General features: G+C 39.9%; 1 protein-coding gene across 5 annotated transcripts in view; it reads right to left on the bottom strand.

The window, feature by feature from the left end:
- Positions 1-18,012, bottom strand: part of LOC127434396 (brefeldin A-inhibited guanine nucleotide-exchange protein 1-like) — a 94,190-nt gene that overhangs the window by 10,699 nt on the left and 65,479 nt on the right. For all 5 annotated transcript variants that reach the window (XM_051687107.1, XM_051687105.1, XM_051687106.1 and 2 more), the window contains 15 exons: positions 14,773-14,978; positions 14,581-14,665; positions 13,554-13,719; positions 12,278-12,429; positions 12,043-12,171; positions 11,463-11,621; positions 9,803-9,947; positions 9,501-9,588; positions 9,357-9,397; positions 9,051-9,220; positions 8,687-8,838; positions 4,456-4,628; positions 3,084-3,244; positions 2,177-2,307; positions 78-207 (listed from right to left, as the gene is read on the bottom strand). In XM_051687107.1, the coding sequence (XP_051543067.1) occupies positions 78-207; positions 2,177-2,307; positions 3,084-3,244; positions 4,456-4,628; positions 8,687-8,838; positions 9,051-9,220; positions 9,357-9,397; positions 9,501-9,588; positions 9,803-9,947; positions 11,463-11,621; positions 12,043-12,171; positions 12,278-12,429; positions 13,554-13,719; positions 14,581-14,665; positions 14,773-14,978 (2,088 nt within the window). The remainder of the gene's footprint in view (positions 1-77; positions 208-2,176; positions 2,308-3,083; positions 3,245-4,455; positions 4,629-8,686; positions 8,839-9,050; positions 9,221-9,356; positions 9,398-9,500; positions 9,589-9,802; positions 9,948-11,462; positions 11,622-12,042; positions 12,172-12,277; positions 12,430-13,553; positions 13,720-14,580; positions 14,666-14,772; positions 14,979-18,012) is intronic.

The raw sequence follows: 18,012 nt of genomic DNA on the forward strand, positions 1-18,012 counted from the left end.
AAATTAGTGGAGATCATCAGATTATTTCACCTTATTTCCTGTAATCATAAGAGATTTCAGTGGCGATGTTGACTTGCCTCTGTCTGTTGCTCAGGAAGCTTCATGTTGTCGAAGATTCTGAATACGATGCGGAACAGATCCTGCCACCAGTGTTTCTCGTAGGTGTGACCGTACGTCTTCATCACCTCAAACATCACCGTCAGACCCCTGACAAACACACACATTGAGCCCGTTAACATGCATACCAATATACTGAATACTCCCAAAAATCAGCTTATTTAAAAAAATCAGACAAAGCAAGAAATCCATGTTTACATGACATTTGAAATAATCACGTTATTCTCTGCTTTTGACATCAGACCGTGAAGAGGAATGCGCACAACACGTGCGCATATTGGATGAGCCGGTAAGAACGGCAGTTATGATGTTTACATCAAAATCGTGTAATAGCCAAAAATTAACCCGTATCGATCAGTTTATTCTTACGCCATTTATGACCTTACACCGATTAAGAAAAGCTGTTTAATGCGTTTACATGACCACACACGTTGTTGGCTTATTAACCTCATGCGACCCCGCATCCTCCTGCGCAGACATTATGTTTGGTCTTTGCTATACGCTATGAGTAATTTAATCTTATTTAAACTGACTGATCTCAGTTCAGAAAACTCTGGGCTGTCAGTAAAGAGTTAAACTTTTGACGCACCTAGTCATGTGACAAAATAATATGGCAACGATCGCAGTGGATGTTTATTATGCCCTGGACATGCATCGCACGTAATGAATAAGCATGCACTGCTCCACACCATCAGTTTCTGTGCTAGGATGTGCAGTTGAGTCGATTGGTACCTCCTGAAAATGTATATAGGGCAATTTTAGCCACAGAAAGAGGAGAAAACATTAGTGGCTTCTCGCACATTGTACAAAGATGCCTGGGTTTGTTCCTGGCAGGCAGCAGATGCCCTAACCCCTCCCCAACCCTAATCGGAGCCTGTAAGGCTGAATAGCCTGCCAGAAACAACTAAGGAAACCTTCCTCCTATTGCGTGAAGTTTCAGGAAGAAAAAAACAAAAGGATAATGCATTCATTTCGTAAAAAAAATATTAAATCGCAGAAATTAATGCGTTAAATTTACCAGCCCTGATTTTGTTATACACCGATCAGCCACAACATTAAAACCACCTGCCTAATATTGTGTAGGTCCCCCTAGTGCCACCAAAACAGTGCCAACCTTCATCTCAGAATAGCATTCTGAGATTATATTCTTCTCACCACAATTGTTCAGAACGGTTATCCAAGTTACTGTAGACTTTGTCAGTTCGAACCAGTCTGGCCATTCTCTGTTGTCCTCTCTCATTAACAAGACATTTCCGTCCACAGAACTGCTGCTCACTGGATGTTTTTTGTTTTTGGCACCATTCAGAGTAAATTCTAGAGACTGTTGTGTGAAAATCCCAGGAGATCATCAGTTACAGAAATACTCAAACCAGCCCATCAGGCACCAACAATCTTGCCACGGTCCAAATCACTTAGATCACATTTTTCCCCATTCTGGTGGTTGATGTGAACATTAACTGAAGCTCCTGACCCGTATCTGAATGATTTTTTGCACTGCACTGCTGCCACACGATTGGCTGATTAGATAATCGCATGGATGATTGTTGGTGCCAGACGGGCTGGTTTGAGTATTTCTGTAACTGCTGATCTCCTGGATTTTCACACACAACAGTCTCTAGAACTTACTCCGAATGGTGCCAAAAACAAAAAACATCCAGTGAGCGGCAGTTCTGTGGACGGAAATATCTTGTTGATGAGAGAGGTCAACAGAGAATGGCCAGACTGGTTCGAACTGACAAAGTCTATGGTAACTCAGATAACCACTCTGTACAATTGTGAGAAGAATATAATCTCAGAATGCTATTCTAAGATGTGGGTTGGCGCTGTTTTGGCGGCACGAGGGGGACCTACACAATATTAGGCAGGTGGTTTTAACATTGTGGCTGATTGGTGTATATAACAATGACATTCATACATTTTTAAGTGTGGCTTAAGTGTCCAAATACAGGCCAGTTTTAAAGATCATAATTCATAGACCACCATGGGAGCATGAAACACATTAGCTCTCATGCCATAACATTTAAACCTTTTTTGGCTGTATTGTGGTTCTGGCTCTCACCTGGTTCGGACGTCCAGTTTACACCTGTTGATGATGCATAACAGCTCGAAGAGGATGGGGAACCAGCCTCTCACCCAGACACGATCCTCTGGTGCAACATTCATATCATCACTGGTGTAGTCTTTAAATGCCTGCCAATCCACAACACAAACATTCACCTTAGCCCAAGAGAGCCACATTTACCCTTTTAATTCCTGTTTGTTAGCTTTTAGGCCACCTATATGCTGGTATCCTCTAAATTCACTTTAGGCAGATAAACATTTCAAATTTACCATAGTGACTTAAAATATTGATGACTCATTTTGCACTACACATATTTTTGTCCACTCACATGCTCTTTAAAATGAAAATGCCCCTCCCATCTGCCTCTGACTAGCAATAGCAAGTTGAAAATCATGATTCATGGCTGTGACGTCCACTTAAGGTTACTAGCTATTTTAAAAAATGGGACAAACCCTTTGATATGTCCCACCACAATTTCCTGTTTCAACAGGAAATATGTCAACACAGAAAGAATACTGCACTCGTCAAGCAGTTTCATGGGATCTTTAAGGCGTATTTATAGATGTGGTGAAGTTTAGCCTCAATCTGGCAACCCTCATGTGCTGCGTTTTCATTGAAACACTCTGAGGGTCCGCCGTGGGCTTCCACTAAAGTGTTTACAAGCATATGCACAGCTCACCGCACAGTCATTCTTCACAGATAGCACAAAACAGACTGTTTACATTTTCCATCAATTTAGTAAAGGCCGTAGGTTATGCTCATTAAGGCATCATGAGAGTTTCCTCGTTAAAACTGCCCTGTGGTCTGCTCAATTGTAATTCAGTTAGTGAATGTCTTTCTAAAGCCTGACCTGAGGTCAGATCACATTTCAGTTGTTATGAAGTGTGTACTCGTTAGCACTGACCTGAGGTCGGTCAGAGACATATTTGGCGCAGTGGCGGATCAGACGGATAGCCTCCATGCTGGTGTCAGGGAAGGAAGCGTTACAGGCGAACTCAGAGAGACATTTGACAGCGTCTTGGAAGGAGTCAATGGTAGCAGGGAAATGCTTCTCAAATACATTCGCTGTGAAGGAGAGAAAACACTGGTTGAGTGTGTGGTCTGTTACAAACAGCATAAAAAAAAAAAAAAAAAAGATGTACTCTTTTAATATACTCCTCTTTCCTCTTGTAAATAAATGTTCATCTAGACATTTTATCGAAATTAAGTTGCAAAAATGGTCCAAACAGAAATCTCCATGTTATGATGTCGCAATCACGGACACATTAACCGGCCACAATTTTTTATCAACACCTACTTAGTATTCAGCACCTTGGTGGGGGTGTTGTTACTCATTTCCCATGCAAAGAAATAAGCCAGTCATACCAGAGGTCATTTACGTAGAACATCTCAGAGGCTGTTCATGCCAAAAGCATTTTTGCATCCGTCTGCGTCGTTTTTCAATTGTATGTAAACATGTGATTTTCTAAATATGCTGCTCGAGACAATGGCATTCTGTTCTATTCGTGGTGCTGCATCTAGCTTTTTTAGCAAGGACACGTCCTGTGTGAACAGCTCTTTAAAAGGACAGTAGCAAAAACAGCTCGTTTAATTCTAGGAGTTGAAAACTGGAAATGTAAAACTACATTATGACTAGTGGTCGAGGCCGATATCTGGTATTTTTTAATTATCGGCTGATAAATGTACCGTTTAGTTTAGCATTTTTTTGTTTTGTTTTATTATATACAGTACATAGGCTACATGTAAAATGTGAGTTCTGTTGTTTTAAACTGCAAAAAAACAAAAATGCAAAAATGTTTTAGAAGTATAAAATAGAACATTTTCAAATCAATCATCATGCTATGATATTTAGTTTTTTTTTATTTAGTTTTTTTTATCTTTTAATCTTCTATTTATCTTTTGTTGTGGCTCTCTTTAAAATTTTGGCGTGTCATGTGTTCAACAGATCCAATCAATGTTCAATGGAAATTATACATTTTTAGTACAATAAAATTGTTTTTTTTAATATATTTTTAAAGCATAATTCCTGAGCAAGACAGTGATCTGATGACAAATCAAAGTGGCAAAGTATTGGTATTGGCCCAAAAAAATTCATACCGGTGCATCCCTATTAAAAAAAAAACAGAATTATTTATTACTAAAACATGCATCTATCACATACATCTTATGTCCAGGACTGCACATAAGCTGCATGTGCTTTCTATGTTTAAAATCACCTGAATGCTGCAGAATTTTCTCAAAATCAACCAAGAAAATGCAAAAAAGCAGGCACTTACTGACGATGTGTCCAGTTGTCTGGAAGGCCAGCTCCACTATACTCTCATCCTGATCAGAGGCGGCGAGATGAAACACAGAGAAAATGTTCTTCCATCCTGATCTAATATTCCCAGCCTGAGAGTTGACCATCTGAGCTATACAGCGGACCACCATGTCTCTGATGGTAGGAGATCTGCAGACAGATCAGTTACATGTGAATAAAGCATCAAAGTTCATTTTTCAGTCATGATGGCTTCTGACACTGTTTATGTGTGTGTGTTCACTTACTAAGTCTAAAGAGCACTGCAGGGTCTATAAGAGCAAATACAACTTTCTACTCTCTGTTCTTTCTAGTGTCAGAGAAATAACTTTGAAAATGTAGCTTGCCAAGCTGCTTATAATTTTAAATAGTTAGGCTACAGACAATCTACTCTTTTGAAAAAGTTGCTTAGTAAGTCAGCTTACTAACAAAGTAACAAATGAGATTTAAGCTATTTAAGGGGACAATATATATATATATATATATATACACACTATATTGCCAAAAGTTTTCGCTCATCTGCCTTTAGACGCGTATGAACTTAAGTGACATCCCATTCTTAATCCATAGGGTTTAATATGACGTCGGCCCACCCTTTGCAGCTATAACAGCTTCAACTCTTCTGGGAAGGCTTTCCACAAGGTTTAGGAGTGTGTTTATGGGACTTTTTGACCATTCCTCCAGAAGCGCATTTGTGAGGTCAGACACTGATGTTGGACGAGAAGGCCTGGCTCGCATTCCTCGCTCTAATTCATCCCAAAGGTGCTCTATCGGGTTGAGGTCAGGACTCTGTGCAGGCCAGTCAAGTTCTTCCACACCAAACTCGCTCATCCATGTCTTTATGGACCTTGCTTTGAGCACTGGTGCGCAGTCATGTTGGAACAGGAAGGGGCCATCCCCAAACTGTTCCCACAAAGTTGGGAGCATGGAATTGTCCAAAATCTCTTGGTATGCTGAAGCATTCAGAGTTCCTTTCACTGGAACTAAGGGGCCAAGCCCAGCTCCTGAAAAACAACCCCACACCATAATCCCCCTCCACCAAACTTCACAGTTGGCACAATGCAGTCAGACAAGTACCGTTCTCCTGGCAACCGCCAAACCCAGACTCGTCCATCAGATTGCCAGATGGAGAAGCGTGATTCGTCACTCCAGAGAACGCGTCTCCACTGCTCTAGAGTCCAGTGGCAGCGTGCTTTACACCACTGCATCCGACGCTTTGCATTGCACTTGGTGATATATGGCTTGGATGCAGCTGCTCGGCCATGGAAACCCATTCCATGAAGCTCTCTACGCACTGTTCTTGAGCTAATCTGAAGGCCACATGAACTTTGGAGGTCTGTAGCGATTGACTCTGCAGAAAGTTGGCGACCTCTGCGCACTATGCGCCTCAGCAATATAGTGTATATTCTGAGCAGTATTTATCTAGCTCAAAAGCAATGAGGAATTCAATAAGGTAAATATATACCAAATACAGCTAATAAAAAAAGAAAATAATTTAACTGAATCGTCAAAATGATCAATTTACTTTCATTCATCTTTTTTCCAATGAAAGTGAATGGTGACTGTGGCTAACATTTTGCCTAACATCTTTTGTGTTCAGTGGTAGAAAGTCACACAGGTTTAAAACAACATAAGGGTGAGAAAATTATGACAGAATTTAAATTTTTGTGTAAACCATATTGTGTATATAAACTACTATAGTACTGTATGTACTAAACGTGATATTAACATGATTTTGAAAAGCATGAAGGCCGGCATTTCAGTCTCCTAAACACAGAACAGAGCCCTTCAGGGATGACATTTAGGCCGAGCAAAACAACAGATATTATGTCAAACACAAACCTCTAATGCAAGGCTCACGTAGTTGTCCATCAAACCATGAAATTAATTTCTTACAATATGTTTGCTCATTCAAATGGCACGCTACAATTGACAGGGTTTCTGCAGGTTCGAAGGAATGAAATGTAAGACTTTTTAAGATCAAATAAAAGAAAAATGTAAGGCCACTTTCGCATTAATTAAAGAAGACACATTAAATAATTCATTAGCTGGTAAATACAAAACCAATGAGGCTACTTGGATGTTTTTTTAAATTTAATTGTGCATTTATGTGTTTTCCTTTTTAAAATAAGTTAATACAACATTAAAACTCTAAATGAATTCAAGTATGTAGCCTATATTGTGACCCTTCTCTTCAGTCACTTGCTTTCCAGCAAGATGTGATGCAATAGACCAGTGCTTTGGCAATGTCACCGTTTACATCAAACACGGAAGTGGTGGCAAAAACCATGTGCAAAAAGTAAACTTTTATCAGATTACGTTGTTGAAAAATGATTCTGAGGGCTCTCGTTGACTGCTGTGGCTTCAAGCAATCAACAGAGCTGGTTGGACCGAGGAGATCATTTCAACTCACAACTTTGCAGCAAACATTTACAGCGAACATGATTACATTACATATTAACTCATTTCATTACAGTAATTGTATCGCTAAGTATATGTTTGTATTTATGATGGTTTTGTGTCATACTTTCGTTTAATCATCTAATCTGTCAAATCTAACAACAGCCAGCGGGCTTTCTGCCACCACTTACTGCATATGCATACAGACCTTATTCACAGTAGCACCATGTTTGATTTTTAATGGGAATGGAAATGAAGCTGTGAGGGATAAACTTACCATCTCTTCAGTGGCATGCACAGTATAAAGCTGTAAAAAGCTCCTAGATCACATCTGAGTTTCCACAACTCAAGTTGTCTGGAGTATTTTTGTCTACTGAGTGTCCTTGAAAATATATTTTTCCAATGTTTTGTCTACGGAATGATCCAAAAACACTTTAAACTGCAGTGCAGCTCACTGAAGAGACTGTACGTCTATCCCTCACAGCCTCGTTGTCATTCCCGTCAAAAATCAAAGATGGCGCTGCTGTGAATAAGGTATATATTTTTTCTTGGCAGATATCGTTAACAAATACTTTAACAGGTAGTTAAAGGGCAGTTCATTTAAAAATGAAATTTCTGTCATCACTGCTCACCCTCGAGTCTGTATGAATTTTTCTCACCATTCACTGTCACTGCATCATTTTTTATTCAATGAAAGTGAATGGTGACTGAAACTCCCTAATATCTCCTTTTGATATCCACTGAAAGTCATACAGGTTTGCAACAGCATGAAGGTAAGTGATGACAATTTGTATTTTTGTGTGAAATATCGCAAGTAAAAGTCAAAACTCGTCAGTTACCTTAAAAATGGCCGTTTAAAGTTGACGACATTTATTGAAAATGTTAACAGGTTAAATTATGAAAGAGAGCTGTGCTGCATAATTAGTTATGACGTATATTGAAAACAGATTATATACTAAATATTAAATATAGATAATATATTTTCATATTATGTATACTATTATTATAATATTTATATAATTATATTATTATTGTTTTGTATATATTTAAAAAAAAATAAAAAAAAATGACTGATTCAGATGGCAGAGGAAATACCTGTCAGATGTCAGATCTAGAGAGATGGAGATGAGAGATATAACAGGTGTAACTCTGCAGCTGAGTAGTTCTGTTAGCTTTACAATTCTTGTCAAAGGTGATGTAAAAAAAGGAAGCAACACGATTTGAAAGGTGTCAAAAGACCGCTCCAACCTCGCACGCTTGCAACTTGCAACATTGACAGCTTTGTCGATTATAAGCAGGAGCGATAGTGTTAGCATCACTCGCTTACACAGATGCAGAATAACACCATTTGCATTTCTGATTAACAGGTTTATACATGTGTAACATCGTAAGTTCAGTAAAAATGCGCTTCTCTGTGCGTGCTCACACTTAACTCAAGTGTCAGCTGCTAAATGCTGGATGCACCAGAGAGATAGAGAGTGAGAGAATAGAGATAGAGAATAGAGAGATAAGAGAGAAGAGAGAGAGAATAGAGAGAGAATAGAGAGAAAGAGAGAGAATAGAGAGAGAGAAAGAGATGATGATTTTGACTCTGCTTTTTTAAGTGTCTCCTCTATTCACGCCCCAAAATTTAAGACCTCACCAAACGAAATTTAAGACTTCTTGAAATGTAAGATATTTAAGACTTTTTATGGCCTTAAATTTTAAATAGTAAATTTAAGACTTTTTAAGGACCCGCGGGTACCCTGATGTGAAGAAAGTCCTGGCAGCTTGTATTTCACTTCCTTCGGCGTGCAAGTTGAAATACTCACCTGTTCTTTTTCATTATGTGCTCAAAGGGCCTCAGGAAATCCTTCTGGAACCTGAAATTGGCCAACTCTCCCTTTTCCAAAAACTTCATGGACAGCTGCCTGAGAGAATCCACAGCGAAAATAGCAACATCCTCATTGGGATTACAGCCAACCTGAACCAAGATGGAAAGAAAGAGAGACGGAGAACATTAGAGCAATGATTGCTGCGTTTTCCTTTTTGGCCAGTTTTCAATCTGTTAGATATGCCCTCCAACAGGCCGACTGATATTCAAAAGCCTCATTGGAGTTCTCTGATATCTCACAAAACCACAGAGAAATGGATGGATTTCCTTTAGTTGCTAATTTGGAGGCATTATGAACTCACCTTGTTGAAATGATCTCCTATAACCTCCCATATTCTGGACCACTGTAGCCTGATGCGACCCATGTTGTAGTATGATATCTCCACAATCTTCTGCAAACTGAACATTCGAGGGTGTGTAGGAGAGGCCAGTTCGTCCATTGAAATTGCACACAGCCACCGCACAAAGTCCACTGCAAGACACAGCATCGGTCAATGGGAGTTGCTTGAAATTCAACATAAAAATGTTTAACAATAAGAGGGTGAATAAATGATGACATCATTTTATTTTTGGGGTAAACTATCCCTTTAAGGAAATCTGGTTCTTACCAATGGCATTTCCATCAAGTCTGGTAGAGCCTGTGAATATCCTGCAAAGAAGAATATGAGTATTAGTAACAACACAGGGACATAGTTAGTAGTTGTAACATTATGAGGATTTATCGATATTAAAATTAACAATAGCCACCATACCTGTCCACGGCGACTACCACACTTTGTGAGCTGGTCTCACCGATAGACTCCTGTATGCTTGCGATCTGTTTACGATCAACATTCCCTCCTACGGTGAGAAAAATCAAAGCTGGATATTTATGAAAACTCATTCTCTCACACTGTTATACTGGATTTCCTTAAATCAAGCTGATTAATTAACAATATCTTGAACCGATCTTAACGGATAACACTTAAGCTTGAGATCAGACACATTTGATGATGTAATGCCAAAAGAAAAGCTGCGGTGTTGATAGTGCTGCTGTGAACTAGGAATGACTGACCTAAGCCCAGATACTCGTCAGATGTTTGTTCCTTGGTGCTGGTGATGAAGCCTTCCTTCCCCCGGACGGTTCCTGATATGTACCGAGCCTTGACTCCGGTCCCGATGAGCTGGGCCAACTCAAGCTGACTGATGCACTTCAGGATCTACAGAGTACGTAAAATTATAACATCTACCAAGTCACAATTCACTTTCACGGCATCTTTCCATATAATGAAAGTGAATGGTGAGTGTGGCAGGGGGCGGAGGGCGGGGCCGGGTCGTGATTCCGCACACCTGGCCCCTAATAAGGCTGATTAAGCCCGAGAGAGATAGGGCCGACCGGAGACGGCGGTGTGTCAGAGAGTGAGTTACGGACAGCTGTCCGAAACCTGTGTGTGTGTTTGTACTTTTGTTTTAGTTAATCATTAAATATTATTTATATTGTCAAGCCTTTACATTGATGTGTTATACTGGTGCCGAAACCCGGGAAGGAGGAGGGATGCGCTGTAATAGAGTCCTCGTCACTACCATCCTCCCCAATGGAGCAGCTGCAGCCATCTGCCAGGGGACGGAGGAGCCCGGCCGCCTGAGAGCGGAGGAACGGCCGCCGACCGTGAGGGGAGGAGGGGCTCCTAACCGAGTGCCTGGAGCGTTCAGGGCCGTTGCCATGGCCGGAGGAGACTCCTACCAGCCGCTGAAACGTGGCAGGGTCTGAAACCGCTGACCATGAGCGGGGAGGGGTTCCTGGCCGACCGCCTGGAGCGGGAGAACCGCTGCCAGGGGCGGGGGAGACAACTTTCATCCACCGAAAACGCAGTGGGGCGTTCTGTCCACCAGGGGCCGGAGGACTGCCTCCGATCCACCCGGGGAGGGGCGGCTGTCATCCAAGAGAGGGTGGAGGAGTGGCCGAGGACCAAGCTACGGCGTATCAGAGAACCGGTGAGAATTTTTTTTCATCTCTCTCTCTCTCTCTCTCTCTCCTCCTTCTCTCCCGCTGCCACTCCGCATTGGCCTTTCCCTCTCTAATTAAATATTACTTATATTATCTTAAGTTGGTACAGGCACCGTTACGGTGTGAATGTACTGTGTATTTTTGTTATTGTTTCCCTCTCCTTGTCCCCTTCCTCATCCAGGTAGGCGGGGATGACCTGCCGGCAGACAGGGCTGAAGGCACTGAAGGGGGGGTGGGTGAAGAGAACGAGGGAGGAATGTGGCAGGGCGGAAGGAGGAATGTGGCAGGGCGGAGGGCGGGGCCAGGGCCGGGTCATGATTCCGCACACCCGGCCCCTAATAAGGCTGATTAAGCCTGAGAGGGATAAGGCCGACCGGAGATGGCGGTGTGTCAGAGAGAGTGTTACGGACAGCTGTCCGACACCTTTGTGTGTGTTTGTGCTTTTGTTTTAGTTAATTATTAAATATTATTTATATTATCAAGCCGGTTCTCGCCTCCTCCTTTACATTGATGTGTTACAGTGAGATAAAATATTACAGCTAAATATACTGAAAAACTAAAACTGAACTGAAACTATAAAACAATGAAAGAAATAAAACTAACAATAACATAATAAATGATAACATATTTAAAACTAAGTGAAAACTAAATTGAAAGAACAAATAAAAAAATAATTAATAAATTCCAAATGTACAACTATAATAACCCTGTTTGATGCAGAGCTCACCTCATGCCAGGAGTTTCCTAAATAATTTCCGTCAGTGTGGGCCACTGTGATAAGGGTCTTGATGGTGTCTATGTTCTTCTGCTTCATCTCTGTGATGCCAGAGCTGGCCGTTAACAGCGTGAAGCGTGCCAGGGCCTGTACATATGCGTCTCGCTCCAACTGGAACAAACCAAAAACAGCATAACAACCTTTTAGATCTGCCAGCATGAATGTCAGGACGAACCCTGCACTGATTCTGTGTGTTAAAGGGATAGTTCACCAAAAATGGCAATTCTGCAATCATTTACTCACCCTTCCTCATGTTGTTCCAAACCCATATAACTTTGCTTCATTCCATGGAACACAAAAGCAGATGTTAGGAAGAATGTAACCCTCAGTCACCATTCACTTTTCCATACAATGAAAGTGAACAGTGTCATTCTACCTATCTCCTTTTTGTTTTCCACAGAACAACAGGAGGGTGAGTACATGATGACAGAATTGTAATTTTTGGGTGAACTGTAACTGTAAAGGGAATTTAGGTGATCTGTCTACCTGAGTACTTGACAGATAACTGGTTAAATTTGGCGTGTGAAATTACCTGAATGCTGAAGATGCATGCTATCCTGATAGCACAGCGGATCCCCTCCAGACACAGAGAGGCCACCTCAGTATCATCACAGTCCTGCAGGCCCACACTGAACGCAGCCAAAAACGGTGTCCATGCCAGCTTTATGGGTTAAAAATACACGAGAGATCAAGATAATAGGAATACTGAAAATATGGGATCAGTACTTACATCCAAGCAGAATGTATGTGTATATGCATAAGTATACCTTAAACATGGGTCTGACGTGCTCGAGGTGGGTGGCGCTGGTAAAGGGGGCCTGGACATGGCTCACTGCCTCCATCAGAGCCTTGGCTGTCTTTGCCATCTGCTCCATCTCAACATTATACAGAAGCCTCCTCTGCTTCTCACTGGCCACACCTGATCCAGAATCATAAAGTTAACACAAATCCCTTGAATAATAGTACAATTATTGTCTGATACTAAGCAAAATGAACTAGAGCAATTAGACTAGACTTTAATGAAACAGCAGGTTATCTCTTGGAATTTTTCAATCTTTTGATTTTATTTGCTATATATCTTGGCATTTATGTATTTGCTCTAAAATGGCTTGAAGTTTTTTTTTTTTCTTCGGAGCAAGCATCATGGTGACCAAACAGCCATTTAGCCAATTAGATTCACTTTTAAAACATCTATAAAATACATAATTAAGACATCTGTACTAACGTTCTCATTCTCGCAATTCGCAAGATAATTTGCAAGGATTGCAAAACTAGTCTAATAGAAAAAGTAATAGCCAAAAAAATAAATAAAAAAAAACATAAAAATCATTATGTGTTGCTTAAATGAATCTCCAGCAAAATCACTGCAAATATACGGCACTGTTCAAAATTTTAGGCACATAAGATGTTTCACACAAACATTTGTCTTAAGATGATTATTTATATCTTCAGCTTTAGTGTGTCAATAGGAAATATAAATGTTAGACTCCCAAACATTACTTTTGCAAATAGAAAAGATTAGAATAGAAGAACAGGGAGCCCTGCAACAGATGTCATGGCCCCAACAAAGGCCCCCACTGAACATCGTGTCAGTCTGAGATTACATGAAGAGACAGAAGCAATTGAGACTAAATAGATAGAAGAACTGTGGTGAATTCTCCAAGAAGCTTGGAACATCCTATCTGCCAACAACCAAGAAAAACTGTGTCCAGGTGTACCTAGGAGAATTGGTGCTGTTTTAAAGGCAAAGGTGGTCACACCGAATATTGATTTAGCTTTTTTTTTTATGTTTACTGGACTTTGTATGATGTTAACTGATAAATGAAAACTATTTATTTCATTATTTTTGGAGATATCCACACTATGCAACATTTTTCACAAATGCCTAAAACTTTTGCACATTACTGTATATCGTAAACACTCTATATATCGTAAAGACCTAGATATTTTGATTACATATTATAAAACATATTTGGTTATGGTTAATTATAAAAAAGTACTTGTGAAAGATGTTGTTGCTTTGTCTGTGCATCAAGTACTCACTTTGCTTGTTTGATTTGAGAGTTAATTCCTTTGTCTCTTTCATGGATATTTTTTTCCCTGCAATTTCATCATAAATGGCTGACAGATACTCCTCCGGTAAGTCTTTACTGTCATTGATCCCTCTGTTCATCTTGATGTATTGCTCTTTTGTCATTTTATTCTTCACCTGCGTCAAGATAAAAAAAAAAAAAAAAAAACGGACAGATCAGAAGTGGCTCCTGATTGGATGAACTCTTGTTTTCTGTTGTACTGTCAGAAACATCCATCACCAAGATTTTGCAATTCCACTCACACCTCAAGACTGAATGCTAAACAGATGTTTCCAGCTCCAACATTCACATTAACATTCATAGAATCAGGACTGATAAGGAAAAGCATTCTTCATTTGAAAAGTTCTCAGTTAAAGACAAAGTTCACGCAAAAAATGAAAATTCTGTCTTTATTTACTCAACCTCATGTCGTTCAGCCTCTGGTCTTTTAATAATTGTCATTGTATGGTAACTATTAAAGAATAGTTCTTCCAAAAAAAGAAAATTCTCTCATCTTTACTCTCCCTTTAGGCCATCCCAGATGTGTATGATTTCTTTCTTCTGTACAACACATATTAAGATTTTTAGAGGAATGTAGAAATCAGCTCTGTAGGTCCATACAATGCAAGTGGATTTATAGTAAAAAATTTTTTAAATAAAAAGTACTTAAATATTGATCTGTTTCTCACCCACACCTATCATATCGCTTCAGAAGATATGTATTTAAATACTGGAGTCTTATGGATTACTTTTATGCTGCATTTATGTGCTTTTTGAAACTTAAAAATTCTGGCCCCCATTCACTTACACTGTATGGACCTACAGAGCTGATATATTCTTCTAAAAATCTTAATTTGTGTTCTGCAGAAGAAAGTAAGTCATCTAAATCTGGGATGACGTTAGGGTGAGTAAATGATGAGAGAATTTCCATTTATGGGTGAACTATTGCTTTAACAATCAACGCTAATTCAAAACAGAATTCGAGTTGGAGCACTAACCTGCGGACTGTGAAGATCTGTAGTCAACATGATGATTGAATACGCCAGGACGTACGCTGTGTCTGCGCTCGCAAACAGTGTTTGCCTGAGGAGAGAGAGATAAAACGAGGACAAATCAGGTCTAGTTAATTTTGCAGCATAATTAATGCTGTAGGTTAATCTGTTTCGACAGCTGGGAAGTGCAGCACTCACCCTTGGTTGCATTCTAAATATCTAGCAGCAAATTTCTCCATTAGTCGATCGATTTTCTGGGCCTCTCCTGGCAGACGGAAACCCTCAAGGAACATTCGTAGCGCCGGTACAAAGTCTTTGCCCTGGAAGTCCATTTGGTCGACGTAGGCATACATGACCTCTTTATTGGTGCGATCGTTGTCCCCAAGAAACTCTCCTACCTGGATCTGTTAGGTTGAAAACAAAAGGACAAATTACTCTGATATTGACTGTGTAGGTAGGCATGGAAATAAACAGCAAAAACACCAAGGTTCATAACTCCAATCGCAGAAAAACAAGCTCAATGCTACATCCTATAGCCACACTGATAGAGAACATGGCAGTAGAGGAGAGTGGGGTAAGCTGTGCCACTTTTACTAAAGCTGTCCTCTAGGTAAGGAGAAATGGGAAAGAATTAAAACTAATAGCCTAATTATTTCGAGACTATCTGCTTTCGAAGAATGCATCTATAACATCTGGCCACAGAAATATAAAGTGGTCCAGTGACACAACTCGCCACAGATTAGGGGTAAGATGAGTCACATCGAGGGAAATGTTGAATTATTGGGGGATGTGTGAATGATTTACATTTCAAAGAAAAATATTAACATAAACAAGAAAAAAAAAAAAAAATATATATATACATACACACAGGTGCATCTCAATAAATTAGAATGTCGTGGAAAAGTTCATTTATTTCAGTAATTCAACTCAAATTGTGAAACTCGTGTATTAAATAAATTCAGTGCACACAGACTGAAGTAGTTTAAGTCTCTGGTTCTTTTAATTGTGATGATTTTGGCTCACATTTAACAAAAACCCACCAATTCACTATCTCAAAAAATTAGAATATGGTGACATGCCAATCAGATAATCAACTCAAAACACCTGCAAAGGTTTCCTGAGCCTTCAAAATGGTCTCTCAGTTTGGTTCACTAGGCTACACAATCATGGGGAAGACTGCTGATCTGACAGTTGTCCAGAAGACAATCATTGACACCCTTCACAAGGAGGGTAAGCCACAAACATTTATTGCCAAAGAAGCTGGCTGTTCACAGAGTGCTGTATCCAAGCATGTTAACAGAAAGTTGAGTGGAAGGAAAAAGTGTGGAAGAAAAAGATGCACAACCAACCGAGAGAACTGCAGCCTTATGATTGTCCAGCAAAATCGATTCAAGAATTTGGGTGAACTTCACAAGGAATGGACTGAGGCTGGGGTCAAGGCATCAAGAGCCACCACACACAGACATGTCAAGGAATTTGGCTACAGTTGTCGTATTCCTCTTGTTAAGCCACTCCTGAACCACAGACAACGTCAGAGGCATCTTACCTGGGCAAAGGAGAAGAAGAACTGGACTGTTGCCCAGTGGTCCAAAGTCCTCTTTTCAGATGAGAGCAAGTTTTGTATTTTATTTGGAAACCAAGGTCCTAGAGTCTGGAGGAAGGGTGGAGAAGTTCATAGCCCAAGTTGCTTGAAGTCCACTGTTAAGTTTCCACAGTCTGTGATGATTTGGGGTGCAATGTCATCTGCTGGTGTTGGTCCACTGTGTTTTTTGAAAACCAGAGTCACTACACCCATTTACCAAGAAATGTTGGAGTACTTCATGCTTCCTTCTGCTGACCAGCTTTTTAAAGATGCTGATTTCATTTTCCAGCAGGATTTGGCACCTGCCCACACTGCCAAAAGCACCAAAAGTTGGTTAAATGACCATGGTGTTGGTGTGCTTGACTGGCCAGCAAACTCACCAGACCTGAACCCCATAGAGAATCTATGGGGTATTGTCAAGAGGAAAATGAGAAACAAGAGACCAAAAAATGCAGATGAGCTGAAGGCCACTGTCAAAGAAACCTGGGCTTCCATACCACCTCAGCAGTGCCACAAACTGATCACCTCCATGCCACGCCGAATTGAGGCAGTAATTAAAGCAAAAGGAGCCCATACCAAGTATTGAGTACATATACAGTAAATGAACATACTTTCCAGAAGGCCAACAATTCACTAAAAATGTTTTTTTTATTGGTCTTATGATGTATTCTAATTTTTTGAGATAGTGAATTGGTGGGTTTTTGTTAAATGTGAGCCAAAATCATCACAATTAAAAGAACCAAAGACTTAAACTACTTCAGTCTGTGTGCATTGAATTTATTTAATACACGAGTTTCACAATTTGAGTTGAATTACTGAAATAAATGAACTTTACCACGACATTCTAATTTATTGAGATGCACCTGTATATATATATATATATCTAAAGCACTATGCCATTCCAAAGTATTATTGTGCTGCACATAATTCGTATTTCCAAAAACCATCTAGAAAATTTTTTTATAAGTAGTGACACAGTTTGTAATTAGTAGTAATATTAGTAGTAGTAACAAGTAGTAACAGTATTTCCTGCACTTGGAGGCAAAGCGTACCATCACTACTAGTGGAGCTACTGGCACATTTTACCCCGAAGCATCTGACACCCTTTACCCCACAGCTACGATTTTAGGAAAATGCTTCACTTCATATTTCATGGCTAATCTTTAGCCAAATCATTTACATGGCTTTGTACATTGGCAATTCACCAACATGTGCAATGTATATATCTTTTTAACTGGATTGTTTTGCATTCATTTTAGCCGCATCATAGAAAATTTACTTCGACATGAAAACATTTTTATTTAGCTTTTTATTTCATGTGCATGTCTCAATCACAGGAAGCTATATATGATCGGGAATTTCTAAATATATGGACACATTGTCCATTTATTTAGCAGTTTTGTGCACAGTTTACCCACTGTTTACCCATTGGCTCATCTTACACTCCCTTATACTAGAATGTAGATTTTACTGAACATCTGTTCAGTGTGCATCATTGAAATCCCTTATCTTTTCAGTTTGGATATTACAGTATTCCATGCACATCTTGGCTGTGTCTTGGCTGAAGTCATTCAAGCAGTCTAACAGCTGTTTTGCTGAAGAACTCTAATTTTAGGGCAGATATAAGGAGCTCTCTTTCCCCATTACTGCTGCAGTCTTTTGAGGCCTGATGAGTGAGCAAATGAGCTGCCAATTAATCACAATGGAGGACCAAATCATCTCTAAGTGGAAGTTTGGCAACATTTGGGTGAAGCTTCTCAAAATGTAATCATTTTTGTTCTTCTGAAAAATCCTCCAGCTGTGTGTAGAGTTTAATACGTATAGTATACTGCTTTTATGTGAAAACCTCTCAGACC

This window comes from Myxocyprinus asiaticus, chromosome 44, assembly GCF_019703515.2.
Source record: "Myxocyprinus asiaticus isolate MX2 ecotype Aquarium Trade chromosome 44, UBuf_Myxa_2, whole genome shotgun sequence".
NCBI lineage: Eukaryota > Metazoa > Chordata > Actinopteri > Cypriniformes > Catostomidae > Myxocyprinus > Myxocyprinus asiaticus.